The sequence below is a fragment of the Pipra filicauda genome, unplaced genomic scaffold (genome assembly GCF_003945595.2).
Source record: "Pipra filicauda isolate LSUMZ 115617 unplaced genomic scaffold, ASM394559v2 scaffold71_size5581439_pilon, whole genome shotgun sequence".
NCBI lineage: Eukaryota > Metazoa > Chordata > Aves > Passeriformes > Pipridae > Pipra > Pipra filicauda.
This window is the reverse complement of record NW_024104887.1, coordinates 1130739-1148133: the sequence shown is the minus strand read 5'-3', so window position 1 is coordinate 1148133 and position 17395 is coordinate 1130739. Positions and strand designations below refer to the sequence as shown.

At 39.0% G+C, this 17395-nt stretch overlaps 1 protein-coding gene across 1 annotated transcript in view; it reads left to right on the top strand.

Moving 5' to 3' along the window:
- The window catches only part of SVEP1 (sushi, von Willebrand factor type A, EGF and pentraxin domain containing 1), a 122704-nt gene that overhangs the window by 42190 nt on the left and 63119 nt on the right, over positions 1-17395 (top strand). The window contains exons 6-12 of the mRNA XM_039389307.1: positions 5357-5536; positions 9538-9735; positions 12164-12282; positions 13702-13831; positions 14496-14603; positions 14809-14940; positions 16246-16440. Of these exons, the coding sequence (XP_039245241.1) occupies positions 5357-5536; positions 9538-9735; positions 12164-12282; positions 13702-13831; positions 14496-14603; positions 14809-14940; positions 16246-16440 (1062 nt within the window). The remainder of the gene's footprint in view (positions 1-5356; positions 5537-9537; positions 9736-12163; positions 12283-13701; positions 13832-14495; positions 14604-14808; positions 14941-16245; positions 16441-17395) is intronic.

Below are 17395 nucleotides of genomic sequence, written 5' to 3'. Positions count from 1 at the left end.
CAATAGAAAATACGGAGCAGGATTTACTAAGCAGACAATCTTCTGCAAGTGAATCTACATTCTCCTTCCTTACACCCCTCTTCACCTCTCTCCACTTAATTTCTATGAATTTTGTATCTACATTATGTAAACCCAGTGAACCTAGCAAGTGTTTAAATATGAAACCATATTTAGACCTTGCCACATGGCTGTTTTAGAACATCCACCAGACTCTTGGCACAGAATAGCATTGGGAGACATTAGGCATAGAAGAATTCCATTTTGCTTTCTTACAGTTTCTCTTCTTACAAAAAATAGGAAATCTGCGGCCTTGAGCATTGTTTTTCGAAGAATTTTGAGTGGAGTTTCACTAGGGAACAATTGACAGTATCTTAGAAGTTTTATACTGAAGTATACCTTCAGTATAAAACAATGTCAGCTGTAAAAGAAATAAACAGAAGGTGTGAAAGGGAGAAGACATGGGAAAGAGCATCCTGAGAAACCTTATTTCTGAATTTTCTGATAGGAACAGAGTTTTGTTTTGCTGTCACTTGTGTCTGCCTGAGGTTGGGTTCTTGATGATTTAGAACAGAAGCTACAATCCCATATATGTATATCTGTCTGGTATGTTTTCCAAGGAGACCCTGAAAAAAAAAAAGATAGCAGCCCTTATGTCCTCAACAGCTACAGGATGTAGTTCAGCATTTTTAACTTGACTTTAATACACTTGACATTAGCATGCTGCACAGGAAGCTAGTAAATACAAAGTCATCAGCACATTCTGTAACTCTTGCCCTGGCCTTGTGTTTGGGGAAAAAGGCAGGGTAGGTCCTTGGAGGCATTAGCACTTCATGCCAGTATAGCAAACACAGCAGCCCTTAAAGAAACAGCAAGTCATGGTTCTAAAAGAGGGGATCAGATCTAGAGAACAGTTTCTCAGGACATTCTTCCTGTAGTAGTTCACTTCTACTTCGATTTTAGAACTCTTCTTCAGATAATCCTAGAAAACTTAGTTTTCCCTTTTAGCTTCCAGTGGCAGAAGGCAGGTAGGAGAAGCTTTCAATAGAAAATAAATTGTTGTCCAGTACCATGAGGGTCTCTTGAGAAGGACTTAGAGCTGTGGACTTTCTAGCAGTCCAAACATAAACTGAAGATGCATACTACTTCAGGTAGACTGGGATACTAGGAAAGAGCACCCACCTGTCAAAGTTTCTGTCAGACAATATGTGTGTAACAAAAAATCCGGGGAATTACGGCGAATTGAGGGATAGGGGGAGACCTCCAGGCCTTATGCTTCCAGCCCCATTACCTGCGAGGTGAATGCCCTTCCCCCCACCCCAGCACGTGGCCCGGTGACCCCGCAAGGAGCACACACAGACCACCTGGGAGGGACGGACGAAAGAGGAAGTTTATTGTGGGGTTGGGGTTTATAAGGCTTTTAGGAAGGTCAAAGGGGACCAATCACAAGTTCAGGGTCACACAAAAGAAACCATCAGGTAAGGGGTCAACAGCCAATAGGAAAGGGTTAAACAAAGGACCAATGGGACGCCTCGGGACATCTTCCCAGGACACCTTGTATGGGAGACAATAGCTTAACAGGGGGTGTTTGGGAGAGGGATACAGTGACACTGCAGAAAATACACAAACATGTTGAGACATGTTTAAACTACAGTAAAAACTTCTGTTTCCATAGGGTTTGAGCTGTTTTCCTCACCAGTCCATTTCTGGCAGGACTTTTTCCATACTGTATATGGCAAATTCATTGCCACAGGGGAAAGCTGCAGTCAGCCACAAAGAAAGGATCCTTCATCTTATTTTCTACAGAGAAGTGGAAGATTCTAATACTTGAAAATCTTGCTGGAGCATTTAACAAAATTCACCTATTTGGTGTTGGTGTGTGATCTTCCTTTAATAGGGAATTTGGAAGATGGGGGAAAAGTCTGCATTGAGATCCTGTCTTGATATTGAGTTAATATCGTTTGAAGCATTGAAAGGATATATTTTTGCTTTTTATATGTCGTTGTCCATCATACTGAAGACTTCCAATTGAAAAAAAAAATTAAGAAATCCCACTGTTACATGTGCTGGATCTGCTAGTCTTGATTCACTCAGACTATGAAAGGGACCAAGATCAAAGGCACAGTTTATAGCTGTCTTGTTAATCCCAGGAGTATTTTATCACATAAATTAGGAAGGGAGAGTGAAGGAAAATCCCTTTACAGTGCTTGGATTTTGACATTAAATACTCCTCAGTTCTTCTGCTAGCTAAAATCTGCTGTGCTATTGGAAACTGATTAATGCAGTCATGTCATGCAATTATGGGTGACCCATGAAAAAAACTACAAAGCGTATATTTAATCCAGAAAAATGTATTAGGAGAAAACCCAAAGCAAACAAAATATACTGTTATTGTTTTTGTTGTTTCCACTGCCTTTATGAGAATATTCCTTGGTCGTGGAAAATGTCTTGATAAGAGGGTGGGTTGGTGTTTAGTGCCTGGAAGCATTACCAAGGTGGGCTCAGTTACAGGTTTCTGCCAGAGCCGTGCTGAGGCACTGAGTAAGCATGAACATTGAAACGACTGAGGAGGCAAGAGCACTACAGCTGTGTGGTCCTTCCAGAAGAAATGGCTAGACTTCCCAGGTAGTGGAAGGCAATGCCTTCTCTGTAGGCACATTAACATTGCCAAGAGCCTCCTCAGCGCTCTTAATTCATTCAGGCTTCCTCAGTAGTAGAGTTTGGTAGCATTTGCTTCTTTTTGCTGCAGATTGGGTATTAAAGACTTCTGTAGAAACTTTAAAAGAGAAAGCATATTTTCTTGTGTATAAAGCATGTAAAAATGTTTCTCTTGCACCCCCTACCAAAGTTAAGATACAGCATATTATGAAGCTTCTCTGAAGCTCAGAGTGCCTCTCACAAGATGGGCATTTTAAGACCTTTTTTTTAACTCTTAAACACACTCCCTAGAGGATGCCCAGGTATGTGCAAGCACAAAAGTAGTAGTACTTTAAGGAGTTAACATGAGTAAACATGAGACCATGGTAATGTAAAGATGTATTGGGTGCATCTGAATGGCTTTTCCCCTTCTTTCTTATCCTATATCCTATAGGTTTTGCTATGGACTTTTTTTACACTCAGGTACCACCACAGCTGTTTTCAGAAGAAACATTATTTAGTGTGTATTGTTTGTAGCTTTCAAAGGCTACTAAAACTACGATGTAATTACTGACATTTATACAGCTGGCTCTCATTTGAAGGAGCACTCAGGCTACATGGCCATTTATTATTTTGAGGGTGTATAGTCGTGTCCACTTGTAGGCATTGTTCTGTTTCATCAGTGTGCAGAGTAAATAATTACTGGGAAGAGGAGAGCTTGCCAAGGTGGCTTACCTTTGGGTGCATGGAGATAATGTTTTGCCTCCTGCCTGATAGCAGCAAGAATGGGTTAATTGGTAAAATCAGCTTCCCAAATCACAGCAGGGAAGTTATCCAGCTCTCTGAAACCACCCATCACTTGAGCTTGCCCTCCTGCCAGCAAGGTCAGTAGAAGCTGTGGAAAACAATCAAGTGAGAACAGAGTTCCTCTTGTGAGGAAGAGATGAGAGGCTGAGGGAGCTGGACCTATTTAGCCTGGAGAAGACTGAGAGGGCATCTTGTTAAAGTATATAAGTGTCTGAAGAGGATGGAGTCAGGTTCTTCTCGGTGGTGCCAAGCAATAGGACAAGAGGCAATGGGAAGAAACTGATGCTCAGAAAGTTCCACCTGAGTATGAGGAAGAATATGTTTACTGTGAGTATGACTTGAGCACTGTAACAGGCTGCCCAGAGAGATTGTGCAGTCTCCCTCACTGGAGATCTTCAAAAGCTGTCTGGAAAAAATCCTGTACAACGTGTTCTAGGATGACCCTGGTAGAGCAGGGAGGTCAGACTAGATGTGCTCTAGTGGTCCTTCCCAGCCTCAGCTATTCTGGGATTCTGTGAGTTTAGGGAACTGCAGTCTTCTTGGCTATATTTTGAACAGTCACACCGTTTGCCCTTGTGTGTTTTTCTCCCTTCAATAATTTCTGAACATACTGAGCAGTATCTACCAACTTCAACTGAAAGCAGAGTTTTCAACTAGAGTTTTCTACTCGTTTTGGAAAATCAGTAGCTGATTATTGATGTATCATCATCACATAGTCATGCCCAAACAGTAGGTGTGTACAGCTTAGTTGTCTGAGGGACCCAAGGGCCAGGCAGGGTGTGTAGCTCAGAGTCTTGTCCAGCAGGGAGCAAGGGGACAAATGCTGGAATATGAGACCCTAGATGAAAAGAAGGAGGCGGTGCAAAGGAAAGAGGTTTAGGTTATGACACTGAAACAAAGAACGTAAGTCTAGGTCATACCTGTACTACTTTTTTCTTACTACAATCATTCAGCTGTTTTGTCATCAATCTTAACTACAGTGTAGCTTTGTGCTAAATTGCAGCATCAGAATTCAGTAGTAAACACGTAAGACAACCTGAGGATCACATTCTATGCCCTACTTCCTTTTCTACACATACATATTGCACAGGACTGCATTCTTCTTGGCATCACACTACTTTCAGTGTTTGCAAGACATTACAGGAGAAAAGCTTCTGTGCTGAGCAGCAGACAGGACTGTCCCTGTGCTCAGCACCTGGAAGGGTCTCTTCTGTCTCAGCAACAGCCTGATTTGTTCCTTTTCATCTCTTATGGACCTGGTGTATATAAATGGTTTGTATTCCTTCTTCCTCTTTCTGTGTCCTCCAGCATGATGAGTGTCTTCTCCTCTGATTTGCAGAGACTTACATGTGTCTGTGTCTATCAAAACACTCCTGGAGTGCCTGAGAATGTTCCTGGGCACTGGGACACTGTCATCCGACCTGTTAATAGGCTCTTAGTTTCTTCCCTGGTGTGCAGTCAGCCCATACCAGCCTGCCAGATGGAAATCCCCCAAAGAACTCTCAGACATTGTTGGAGACTAGAAACTTCCAAAGACACAGACTTTTCCACAGGATTCCATTTGGCTGCAGCTGTCCCATTTTGAAGGCTCATAGACATTACTAGCACAGGTCACACACTGTGTTCCAGGTGCACACTTGGTTTGTTAGACTGGACTTATGTCAGAACTCTGATGAGCTTGGAGATGTGTGCCAAATCTAATATATTCTACGTAAGACTGTTCCAGGAAGAGGAAGGCATCAAACCTTTGAAAAAAAATCCACTCTGTTCTAGCTCTATTCCCTAAATTTTTACAAACTACTGTAACTAGTGTACAAGCCAGTACTTTCCCACCCCTAAAAACCTGGGTAAACTAGTGTAACTCCAGTAATTCTCAGTGCTGCAGAGTGAACTGGTGGGTTTTTTCTCTTTGCAGTTCGAACATGTCCCAGACTTCGGTCTCCTGAAAATGGACACATCAATTGTTCAACAGCTGATATCTCTTACAAGACAGTATGTTTTGTGACCTGCAACGAGGGCTATGAAATTGAAGGAAACAGCAAACTCACCTGCCAGGGAACCTCACAGTGGGATTCAAAGGAGCCAAAGTGTGTGGGTAGGTATCTGATCTGACTCTGTCTGTTCATGTCAGAGTGCAACCTTTTCTGATGTGCTGTCATGGGTGAGAAATTCTCCATTTTTTGATAACTGGTGAAGATGAGATAGGAAGGAGAATTTGTTTATGGATGTTTTATATGGGTTTTTGAAGTTGGGGAAGGACAAAGGAATTTGTAAATGGAGAAAGTGGACAGATTATCATTTAAATCCAGCAGGGACTGATGATAACTGAAAGGTTGTTGTTGTTGTATTTGGTTAGTGTAAAGGCACTATCACACATTGTGTTGCAGGAAACACATGAATTTTAGGTTTATACTGTGGATTAAATGTGAACAAACGGGGGTTTGAGTTACTACCTTAAAGCTGAAGGTGATCTCCAAGCAAGGACTGATTTATGTTAGCCAGGCACTGTGAATGCAGAGTAAAGGTGAGGCGGTTGTCACTTCTGCTGAACTCCCAGCAGGAAATAAGAGTTTAGACAAGTTAGGAACTAAGCACCTATAAGTCAGGATTCAGAGGTCACACCAGTTGTGCAGGGGTAGGTAAGCACATGTTGCTGTTCCAGAAATAAAGGACTGTAGGCAGAAGTACACATTTAGACTAGGGACAGGTATTTAATTAACTTAGAAAAGTAAGATGACGAAATACGGTTGAAACACCTTCAAGGGTAGACAAAAAAAAAAAAAGGCACAGGCTCGAAGTCCAGTAATTCAGAAGGTGATCTGGTGCTGACTAGTCAGGGTGTAGTAGGTGTAGTATAGGTCGCCTGGGTCCAGTAAATGTGATGCTGGGAGGGTGACTTCGCTTGAATTGTGCCTAATTTTTTACTTTTTTTTCAGTTTTAAAAATGTGGACTTTGCATGAGGCAAGAATAAATTTCTAACTGTAGGCACATTCTTTAAAATGATGAAAATAATCCACAAGAATTAATTTATCAAGACAGTTTTTTAAGAGATCCTAATCTTTCTTCTGTTAAAGTCAGTGGAAAAACTTCAATTAACTTCAAAAGGAAGGGACCCTGAAATCCTGTTGGAATATTATAATTGGAAGATTAACTGTATTCATCAGTTGAATTCATCCTTCCTAGCTTAGCATTTTGATTAATAAAATCCATCTCTACTTTGTATCAGAAGATTTGTTCACACCACAGAATATTGCCTCCATTCCTGGATTACACATGGAAATATCTTTTTGATTGTCACAGAGGGAAGAGTGTTAGCTGGAAAGCATCTCCTCTGCTTCTTCTTGTGACTGGTGTTTAGGACAAGCTTGCTGAGATTCTGGTTCAATAGCAATGTGTGGAGTTTTATTCAGGGAAGGATGCAAATCAGAAGGCTAATATTGTGTCCTCCTCAAAAATTACTCTTTATACTCATTTTCTGAATGATCACCGTTATCATGGAGGTTTGTCTGTTTATTTTTAGTCTGAACAGCTCCTATTATTTATCATCTGCTACATAAAAGGTACCAGAAATCTTGCTGTATTTAGGCCTTTGTAATTGATAATTTATTAATTTCAGATCCTTCTGTTAGAAAAATGAAATGGAATTACCTTCAGTCTGTTATCTTGAACCAAATTTCTTGGACTTCAGGGTACTCTAGCTCGTTTTCTGAATGCCTTTCAGTTTGACTTCTCCTCTCTGCAAAGTTTGCCATATTTGCAAGTTATTCACTGAGACTGTACCACAGCCATCTGTAGCCATAATTGACACTGTACCATAACATTGCCTGGATTGTTTACAGTCACTTCTGTGAAGTCTGTTTTCATGCATCTTTTTCCAAGAGACTAGAAGCTAGTTCAGCAAGTATGGATATTACATATGTTTTAAATTTTTGTCTTTGTCATTAAAATTACTGTTAGCAATGAGCTACTATTGAGTAGGCTACATATATTATAGGTGGCTGACAAAATGTCTGCTGAAAAGGGAAGCTTTGTCATTTGTCCAATCTGGAGAAAAAAAATCCATGTTCTTGTGTTTCCTTCCCATTGGCAGAAATTGAATATCCATCATGTTAAAATTAGTGAATTTTGCAAGATGCTGTTCTGTTTGCTTTGTTCAGTGTTTAGTGAAGAAAAGTAAAAATACAGATGGCATCCAGGATGTTGATGCCACCTAGCGTTGAAAGAATTACTGCCCCACACTTCTAATTGAAGCTGGCCAATTTTTTACCTTGAAACAGTGCCTGCAAAGCAATTGAAGGAAAGAGGCATGATTTACTTTGTGATCTTCTTATTTGTCACAATATTGAAGTTCCTTTTGATGTTAAGACTTATAATACAGTGTTTTGTTTCATCACAGGTGGTTGCGGGTGAAAACAGATTCTTGTCTCTCCTTAGAAGTACTTTTCTCTTTATTAATTCCCTATCAATATGACTAATATCATGGATATCACTCTGCTTCTCATTAATTCCAGACTTCTGGCTCAGCTTGATCAAATATTGGAATTGAGCACAGATAGAAAAGCTAAACAGCACTATTACAGTTGTTTTTCTGGTAAAAACCTGCCCCACTTAAAAGAGATTCCCTTGGGCTAGATTTACTAAAGTTTATCCTGAATGTTTATCAATCGTTTCAGGATTGTGCTGTACTAGGATTTTACTAGTGTACCTGGAAGTGTCTCAAGCAAGAGATAGGGCTGTTATTTCTTCCCAAAGAGCTGCAGTTTCCTCTTGTTTTCATGCTTACACCTTTCACAGAGTTTCTTGTACTAGTTCCCATTTTAATACTTCTAGCGTGTGCTTTCAAATACTGCTTTTCTAATTTGTGATCTTTTTGCCATTTGTCAGTTACCTTCCTGTGGTAAGCAACCAAAAGATAGGGTTTGTTGGGGTTTTTTGTTTTTCTCATGAAGTTGTTCCACCTTGCAGAGCCGACAGTATCTGCCTGCACTGGATAAATATGTTATCGTTTGTGACCTTTACATCCTATTAAAAAGAAGCGTAGCTTTTAATTGCTTGGACTTTAAACACAATTTCGGTATTGAGGGTTTAAATTTCAGGAATTACATAGAATTCTTCCAATCTTTAAATTTTGTTTCATGCAGAAGAACCAGTTTTCAGTTACTTGCTACATATTTTGGGAAAGGAGAGGAGAGAGAGGGAGGGGAGGGGACAGAATGGGAGAACAGAGGAGGGGAGGGAGGGAAGGGAAGGGGAGGGGAGGGAGGTGTTTTGAATGTGAATCACTTCTCTATCATTAAACCATTGGTAAGAGATGAGCAGAGCTTCCCTTCTGTATAGCTGGGTTGAGTTGTTTTTTGTGTGCCCTTGGTCTACTCTCTTCACTGACAAGCTATAAAGAGTTACAAGTCTTGTCATTGACTCTGAATAATGGAGAATTCTTCTTGTGTGTTTGTCTACTATCTATTGTAAGAAACACTGCTGAAATTCTATGAACTGCATTCAGTTTGCCCTCTTTGTTAATGCCTCCATTTTTGAAGTAAAAATGACGTCACACAGTATGAATGAGGAATTAAACCTCAAGAATGAAACTTCCATTTTAAACCTTTAAGGAACCATCAGCCCTTCCTGATTATGGAGAGAACCTGTAGAGAGTTCACGGCAGGGTGTCTTTCTTCCCTCATTCTTATTTCAAGATAGAATGCAGAAGCTGTAGAAAGCTGCAGATAAATTCCCTCAGTCTTGCTATGATCTGGTTTTCATAGAAGGCAAGGGAATGCAGGGAAAAAGGAAAAAAAAAAACAGACCCAGAGGGTAAGATATAGTGGATCTACATGAAAAATACCATGTTTCTCTTCCAGTGAAGAACATGAGCAAGAAAACAGAGGAACTAATATCCTGGGTGCTGTTTACTTCAGTCAACGCTGGAGTACAAAGTTTTGTCAGGTTTTACTGTTTTGATGCATTCATACATGTACAGACTTAAAAAGACTGTGTATTTTGTGTTCCCGCTAAGTTTCCGTATGACTTTATTTGCAGATTTTTTTGATTGTGTAGTTTGTGTGAGTTACAAGTCATGTCCTACTGTTCTTTTGCAGAAAAGCGTTGTCCCATCCTCCATAAACCAGCAGGTGTGGCAGTTCTCCCTCCCAGATGTGGGCTGGAACCTGCTGTTTCTGGGACTGTGTGCCAGCTGAGCTGTCCCCAGGGATTCATCTTGTCTGGAGCTAGAGAAGAACTAAGGTGCATTTCATTTGGGAGATGGAGTGCAAACATCCAGGAGGCTCTGTGTAAAGGTAGAGACCAGCACAAAATCATGTCTGTGTACACGTGAGCAGAATTGAAAGGAAGCACACAGCAGATAACTGAGTGAGGACAGGTTTGAACTGGGGAAAGTGTGATTTAAACAGTGTATAACAAGTGTTGCCTGTACCTCTATAGCTTGGTTGTCAGGTTTAATTGTAGTTTGTAATAAAAGTGTGGAGTTCAGAGGTCACTCAAGTGTCACCTTATAGTGCTCATCATCAACTGCCTTTTCTGGGATCCATCTCATGAGTCCGTTGTTGGGAAGCTGCCTGATAAAAGGCCTGATCTACAGGGAAGTTTCAAATTTCAAAGTAGAAGTAAAAACTCTTAGCTTAAAAATAGTCAAAGTGGAACCCACACTTCTAGTAAAATAACAGTGATAATAATATTACTACTGGTTTAGCACAAGTTTATGTAAACCCTCTAGTCAGAGCAAAACTGTGAACGCCTTGTAAACCCTGGCTGATAGACTATAGAGGAATGTTCATTTCAGTTGTCTTTGATCTGACTATGTCTGTTGACATGTCCCAAGCCACGGTGCACAAGAGTTAAGGCCAAAATTGTCTAACACAAGTGTATTGGCTGACGCAAGTGTATTGGTTGAACAGGGAGTATAAAGATAGGTTGAGGATGGTTACATGCATTTTGGAATGGTTCTGCCATGTTTACCCACCTCTTTTAGAAATGTTAGGCTGTCTATTTCCTTTCACACATGCACAACTGGATTGGAAGGATTCTGGTTTTGGATTATAGCAGAATAAAACCAAAAGTGCAGTTTGTCAGGGAATATGCTATTCACCTCTTCCTGAAATGTTGTTCTCCTAGAATTATTATTTTCTCCCCCGGCTGAGGCCCTACAGTCACTGGGTGAAAGAACAGTACAGAAAACAGTTATAGCAGTCATCATGCCAGGTCACTACAGAAACTGAGGCTTTTTTTCCCTGTAAAGGCCAGGAAGATTTTATCCCCCTCTTTAAATGTACTATTTTCCGCTCTGTGATGTACCACATTGTTTTTCTGAATCTTTTGTGTAAACCTGTGCCAAACCACAGCTTTTAATATTTGATGAGATCCTAGCATAAGATTACAAGCTGACGTGTTCAGATAAAGGTAAAGCAGCATGGCTTGTGTTCAAGTTTTTACGTATTACCAATGAATAAAGCAAATGAATGAAGTAGGAGGCACTGAGAAACTATGAAGGTTATTCTTTTTTAGTAAAAATGAACAGTTGCATTTCAATTGCTTTCATTCTTGTTATTATCTTTCTCTGTTTTGCTGCCAACATAGTTGGCCAGTTCAAAGTGCCATTTTCTTTATGATTTATTTATTATTAGTCTTTTTACAGAATTTCACTTTTAGATGGAATTTGCCCCAGCCTGGAGGCTGTGGTCAAGGGAGTGTGAACCATAACTGGTAGTTACTTATAAGAGTGCATTTGTAATAAAACTTTAATCTGAATCAGTTCAGAGGAAAACAAAATCACTTGTATTTATTGCTTTGCATTCTTAACTATGGAATTTAATTGCCTGAGTTATGTCTTTACTGGAATTATTTAGTAATAAAAGTGTAAGTGATATCAGTTCTGAGTTGTTTTAAAGCCTGTTGGGCATAGATGAGTTCAGAGCCAAATGTGTCCTTGTCTCATGAGTCTAGAAACCATTTATCAAGCAGCACTACAGCAATGAAATAACCTGACCACAAATGTTTTGGGAGGCCCTGTGCCAGGAAACTGAAGAAGCACTTCAAATTTGTCAGAGAAACTTGAGGCTTAGATGTTGGTGATGATGTTACCCATATTGTATCACCACTCCTTCGAAACCATCCAGCATTGTCACCTGTCACCAGAAGACTCCATTTGTCCTACATAATGCCATATAACAGGAGTTTATTAAGGAGCATTTCCAGCAGCTGCTGCCCAAATTCTTGCCATTGGTTATTTCAAGTCAGTTCCACACCATGCTCCAGAGAATTTGAGTCACTAATGTCACTAATGTCATAGTATGTATATCATGTCACAAATACTTAAGAGTTTTTTTGAGTCACTGATTATCTGAAGCAAGTATTTTTGTCATGTGTGTGGATAGTGAAAGGATAGAGAAGGAAGGGATGAATAATAAAAGAAACAAATTAATTCTTATTTATTCCTTGTTTTTTGATTCTGTGTAGAAGTAAGTCTCATTGCGCTCAGTGATGTAAAAAAATACAGCAAAAATAAGTCCTTTCCCCAGGAAAATTTACTATTGAGGTAGGAGCCAATAGGCAAGAATTAAGAAGGGGCAGAGATAGGAAGTAAATATGTACATTTATATTCCAGGCAGTATGAAAAACAGTGGTTTTAACAAGTTTCAGTCTAACCATTACAGACATTTTACTTCTGTGATCCCACATAGAAAACTATTTTGTCTTTTTCTGGGTCAGATATTGAAGCGCCTCAGATCCACTGTCCAGACAATATTGAGACTGTGACTCTGGAACATCATAACTCTGCTAATATCAGCTGGCAGGTACCAACAGCTGAGGATAACTCTGGAGATGAGGCAAGTTAAAATCTATATCTGTTTGACTGGAGGCAGTCTTTCTGATTTCAATAATTTTATGGTTCACTAGAATTTCTTTGTTCTGATAAATAGGAGTAGAAAAAAAACCTGCTAGAAAGTTTGTATCTTAAAAATTTAGCATTTTCTGTCTTGATTAGAATTATGAGGTACAGGACACTGCATGGAATTTCAGTGCATAAAACCTCATATGGTTAATTTATGTGGTCAAAAGAAAGAATGTGCCCTTGTTTACAAGATGGAGACATCTGCTTTAAAAATGAGCACTTAGAATGTCAAGAAGTTTAATAAACTCTTCTCAGAAGGAAGCAAACCAGTTCATTAATCTAAAAGGTTAACAAGTACACAGTGTGATAAGTAAAAACTCATTTCAGCTTTCTGAGTGAGAAAGAGAAACCTCATTTTCCTGTGCAAGTTCAGAAGTGGGCCTTTGGCTACTGTGGGTATCAGAGATCTGGAAATGGAGTTGCAACGAAAACTTGCTCCAGAGCTGTTTCATAAAGAGTAACATTTCCTACAGGCTCATACATGATCCATTTACAGCAACTGAATGCTTTATCAGTAGTCAGCGGAGGGACAATGAGTCTGTGTGTGCTTTTAATTTACTGCAAACACAGGAGTTTTTTGCACTAAGAAGTTGAGCTATCCCAGTAAAAGATATTTAAGTTCACACTTTCTTTTTCTGTAGCATAGTCATGGTCAGGTACTGTAGCTCTGCTGGCACAGAGTCGTTCTTTGAAATGTAGAAGTCAAGTGCCTTAGCTCTTAGTTGTAAGAAGTTTGTCAAAATCGTGGCTGTCAGGTGAACTAACTGCTGTTTTACACGTGAAACCATTTCTTTTAAAGACAAATTCCTTAAGACAGTTCTAAGCCATATGAAAAAGCCACAGACAGTATATGTGTCATTTACTCCCAATGTAAAGTTCCTTTGCTGTGCCAGAACATATTGAAGCATCTGTGGGCTAATGACTCATACACGTATTTAGATCAAAACTGGATATGTAAGTACTTATAGCCCACAATTGTCTCCTCCACTAATTTCCCAGGTCTGCTGCCCTTGCAGCTGGAGAACTGAACTGCAGACAGGTTCTGAGCTGATGTAGTTTGTGTTCAGTGCAATTAGGCAAACAAAGTTTTTTAATGCACACTGCTGTAAACTGCAGCAGGTCAGGGTCCAAATCCTGACTGAGTAAATCCCTGTTGCTATACAGAAGGCAGACTTAAGAAAGGGCATAGAGTACTCTGTTGCAAAGTCCATCCTCATTACTTTGAGAGGCTATTTGTATTAAGAATGAGTAGGCTTAACATTGAGGGATACTATTCTGTCAATTTTTTGAAACATGAATATCATGATTAGTAACCAGCTTTGGTTTTTAAATAACAACTGTTTTCCTGTAACAGGTCTCAGTTCGTGTTACCCCAGCTTTCATACCACCATTTCTTCTCCCAATTGGCAAAGTTGACATTACTTACACAGCAACTGATAAGTCGGGCAATGAGGCAAGCTGTACGTTCAGTGTCACGGTTATTGGTAAGTGCTGTTAAAAGTCAATGAGGGAGTCTGCCTGTCATGTTTGAAACCTTCTGATTAGTGCAGAAAGAGACTGGGAGTCACTGTGGCCCTTATATGTACAGTCATAAGCCCAGGAGCGTTATCATCTCCGCAAATCCTTTGCTGATCTTTGGTCACTGTTAGCATAGTGTGCAGTCATTGCTCACAATGTTTGGTTTGGGTTGTGTTTCATTCTGCCATTCATTCTGAATGTTAAGATTTCCCCTCACACTGGTATATTAAATGCTTTATTGTATTGTCACTTACTGCCTTCATCATATATCTGTATTTAATTCTTGAAATACTCCAACAGGATTTCCAAGGTTTGCACACATTGCTGATGCAAATCATTGCTAAAGTGTTTCTATCAAACAGTTGTGTTATTCAGCAGTCCTGTAGGTAGTCCAAGGTTTGCTCTGTAGAAAGCAAACACTGCAGAAACCATGAGTTCAGTAGAAGAATTAGTCTTGTCCATTCACTCAGCATCTTCCAATTGCAGAAGCTTCCAGGTGTGCACCTTTATTTTATCTTCTGATGTGAGCTTAAAACTGCTGCTTACCTAACTTCTTCTGATGATAGATGCCATTTGAGTTTGGCAGTAGTTCTGTAAGCTAATGTCATGCCATCCTTTCAAATTCTGCAGATGTAGAACCTCCTGTAGTTGACAGATGCAGATCTCCACCACCCATGCAAGCAGCAGAGAGTGATTACCCAGCAACATGGGAAGAACCAGAATTTTCAGACAATTCAGGTGAGATAGTGCACCCCAAAACAAGCATGCAACAGTAGAAGGCTAGAGAACCTGTTCACTTGTTTGAGGTTTCTTTTATTTATTTGTTTTCAAGAACACTTAATTTTGAAGATGTGCTGCCGTTTGCTTTTCCATTCATCAAGATTGAGTGTCAGTAACCCTCTTTTACTTACTGATGTTTTAGATTGTCTTTTGACTCTTCTAGGTGGTCCGTTAACTGTCACTAGGAGTCATGCACCTGGAGATCTCTTTCCCAAAGGAGAAACAACAGTTCAGTACACAGCCGTGGATCCTTCTGGAAATAACAGGACATGTGAGATCCACATTGTCATCAAAGGTTTGTTGTCTTCATCTCCTGCTCAAGACCATATGTCATTGATCTAATTGAATATCATAAAGGATGCAGGAATGCTCCACTTTTTCATTTAGTCTCCACTTTTTCATTTAGTTATTTCCATTTTATATTGGAGTCACTTGAAGGCAGTCAGGATATTTGTTAGTATCAACAAATAAATTGTCTAAGACTGAAACAGCACAATAGTGAATTTGGCCCTATAAATTCAAATTTGAATGTAAAAGCATTAAAATTACTATTCATTAAGCAGTAAAACTTATAGAAATGGATTCTTTTTTTTTATATGACAGATAGCATGTCAGCTGTATTAATACATAGTTACTCCAGTCTTGTTTCAAATCTATAATTAAAAAGGAAAACTTTCTGCCAAATTTTCTTTAGTCACCTACAAGTATTGTAGCAGATAATAGAGCACTCTTTAGATTTTAGAATCTGTCTGTACCTATAGATATACTACTGCATTTTGTGTACTGCGTAGACATCTTTTCCTCACAGTTCACTTTCTTCTTTAAAGTCCAAACAATAATTTGGCAGATAAAGTATTAAGGATGAAAATTCTACTTTCTAGTTTTTATGTCTCAGCTGGATATCTGTATAAAAAGATCAGTTAGTGAAGAGAGAATTTAAAATCATGCAGACTGGCATTTTGGTTATAGCTTTTAGAAACCATAAGTTGCAAATTGATGTGCTAGTCTCTGATTTGCTCTAAATCTTAGAAAGAACAAGCCAGTGCTTAGAATTGGCATTATTTCAAGTTCTATACCACCTTAGACTTTTTGTGGTTCAGTATTTGTCACATAATGTTTTCAGATGTTCACAACCTCCTTCACAGTAGGAAATATAAGCAAAAAATTGAATAGCTGAGGTTTTACAGTCAGTTCCCCCTAAGATTATTTTGACAAGTTCATGTGTTGTTGCAATGGTGCAGGATGGATAATGTTTAGTTTCAGAATTCAAGATGTAATTTAGTTTACTAGAATTCATTGTATGTAATTCATGTTAAAATTTAGATTAATGCTTTATATTATTTTAGTAAATAGTTTCTCATATGTATCACAACTTTTTTTACCGTCTTTGTGTTTCTGGATTTCAAATTCCAGTGGCAGAATTTGAGAATTATTTAGCAGTAGCCTGATCCTTACTTTGTGGAAGTAACAAATAATACTTCAACAGAGGCAAGATCAGGTTAATACTAGGTACTTTTGGAAACCCTCTCAGTGCCATTTTCCTGCAGGATCACTTATTTCACCACATTCATCAATATATAAATCTTTGTATTGTTTACAGGTTCTCCCTGTGAAATATCCTTTGAGCCTGCGAATGGGGATTTTATATGCACATCAGATGAAGCAGGAGTTAATTGCACATTGCACTGCGCAGAGGGTTACAGCTTTTCAGAAGGATCAAGTGAAAACTACTATTGTGCATATGAAGATGGTCTCTGGAAGCCACCCTACTCTCCAGAGTGGCCTAGCTGCTCTTGTAAGTCTTACTGTTACTAAAATAAATCTGCAACTCACCAAACACTATGTTTAATGATAAAGTAAATAAAAATGTTTTAGAAATTTTGACTTCTGTTTCATTATAACAAATGTCCGTCCACTGCCTCTGAATTGTTACAAATATTATGAAATAATGCTTGGAAGTCTGTAAATGTGTTACTTCAGAAGCTGTCTGAAACACAAGTATAGCAGTGAATTTGAATCCTAGGAATCACAAAACAGCAAAGACGCAAAGCAGACAGGTTAATTGAAACAGTTTTTTTACAAACACTAACAGGGTCTTTTCAATAAGAATAACCAGAGTATTTGCAACTTATTGATCCAAATGTATAGTGTGCGCTCTATTTACATATCTAATTACCACCAGATCAGAAGAGTTCATGTGTTTTCTTTGAGCTGGACACATGCAAAACTTCAGCTGTGGAATTTTCCACCTTTGGTGACATTTTTAAGATGAATATATTAGAATTACATTTGAAGCCAGTCTTGGTACCACGTTGCATCCATTTCCATCAAAGTTGATTTCTTGGTTTCAGCAAAAAAAGAGCAGTGTTTCAGCTATGAACAAGCAAGAGTTGTGTTTCAGAGCTATTTATCAATTCAAAATCTGTAACTTGGACACTTAGGAACTTAACTCTGATTGAATTCTGGCTGATAATTTTCCATATTTAGCCTAGCATCATTAGTAATAAGAGTTTTAATATTTATTGCTTCTCTCTCAGTAAAAAGTAAGTATGGAGTTTGTTGACAGCTTACAGGTTTCTTCCCTTAAGAAAATGCTGAAGTACATAAATGACCTTTCTTTTAATGTCTTCTAGCTTTTCCAGTAAATTTGATGCCTGCCAAAGGGTTGTATTAACTGCATTGGCTGAGATATGAGTGATCCACTTAGGCTGCTGGTTTAAAGACAGTGCTTCTTACCTTATTGTATTCCA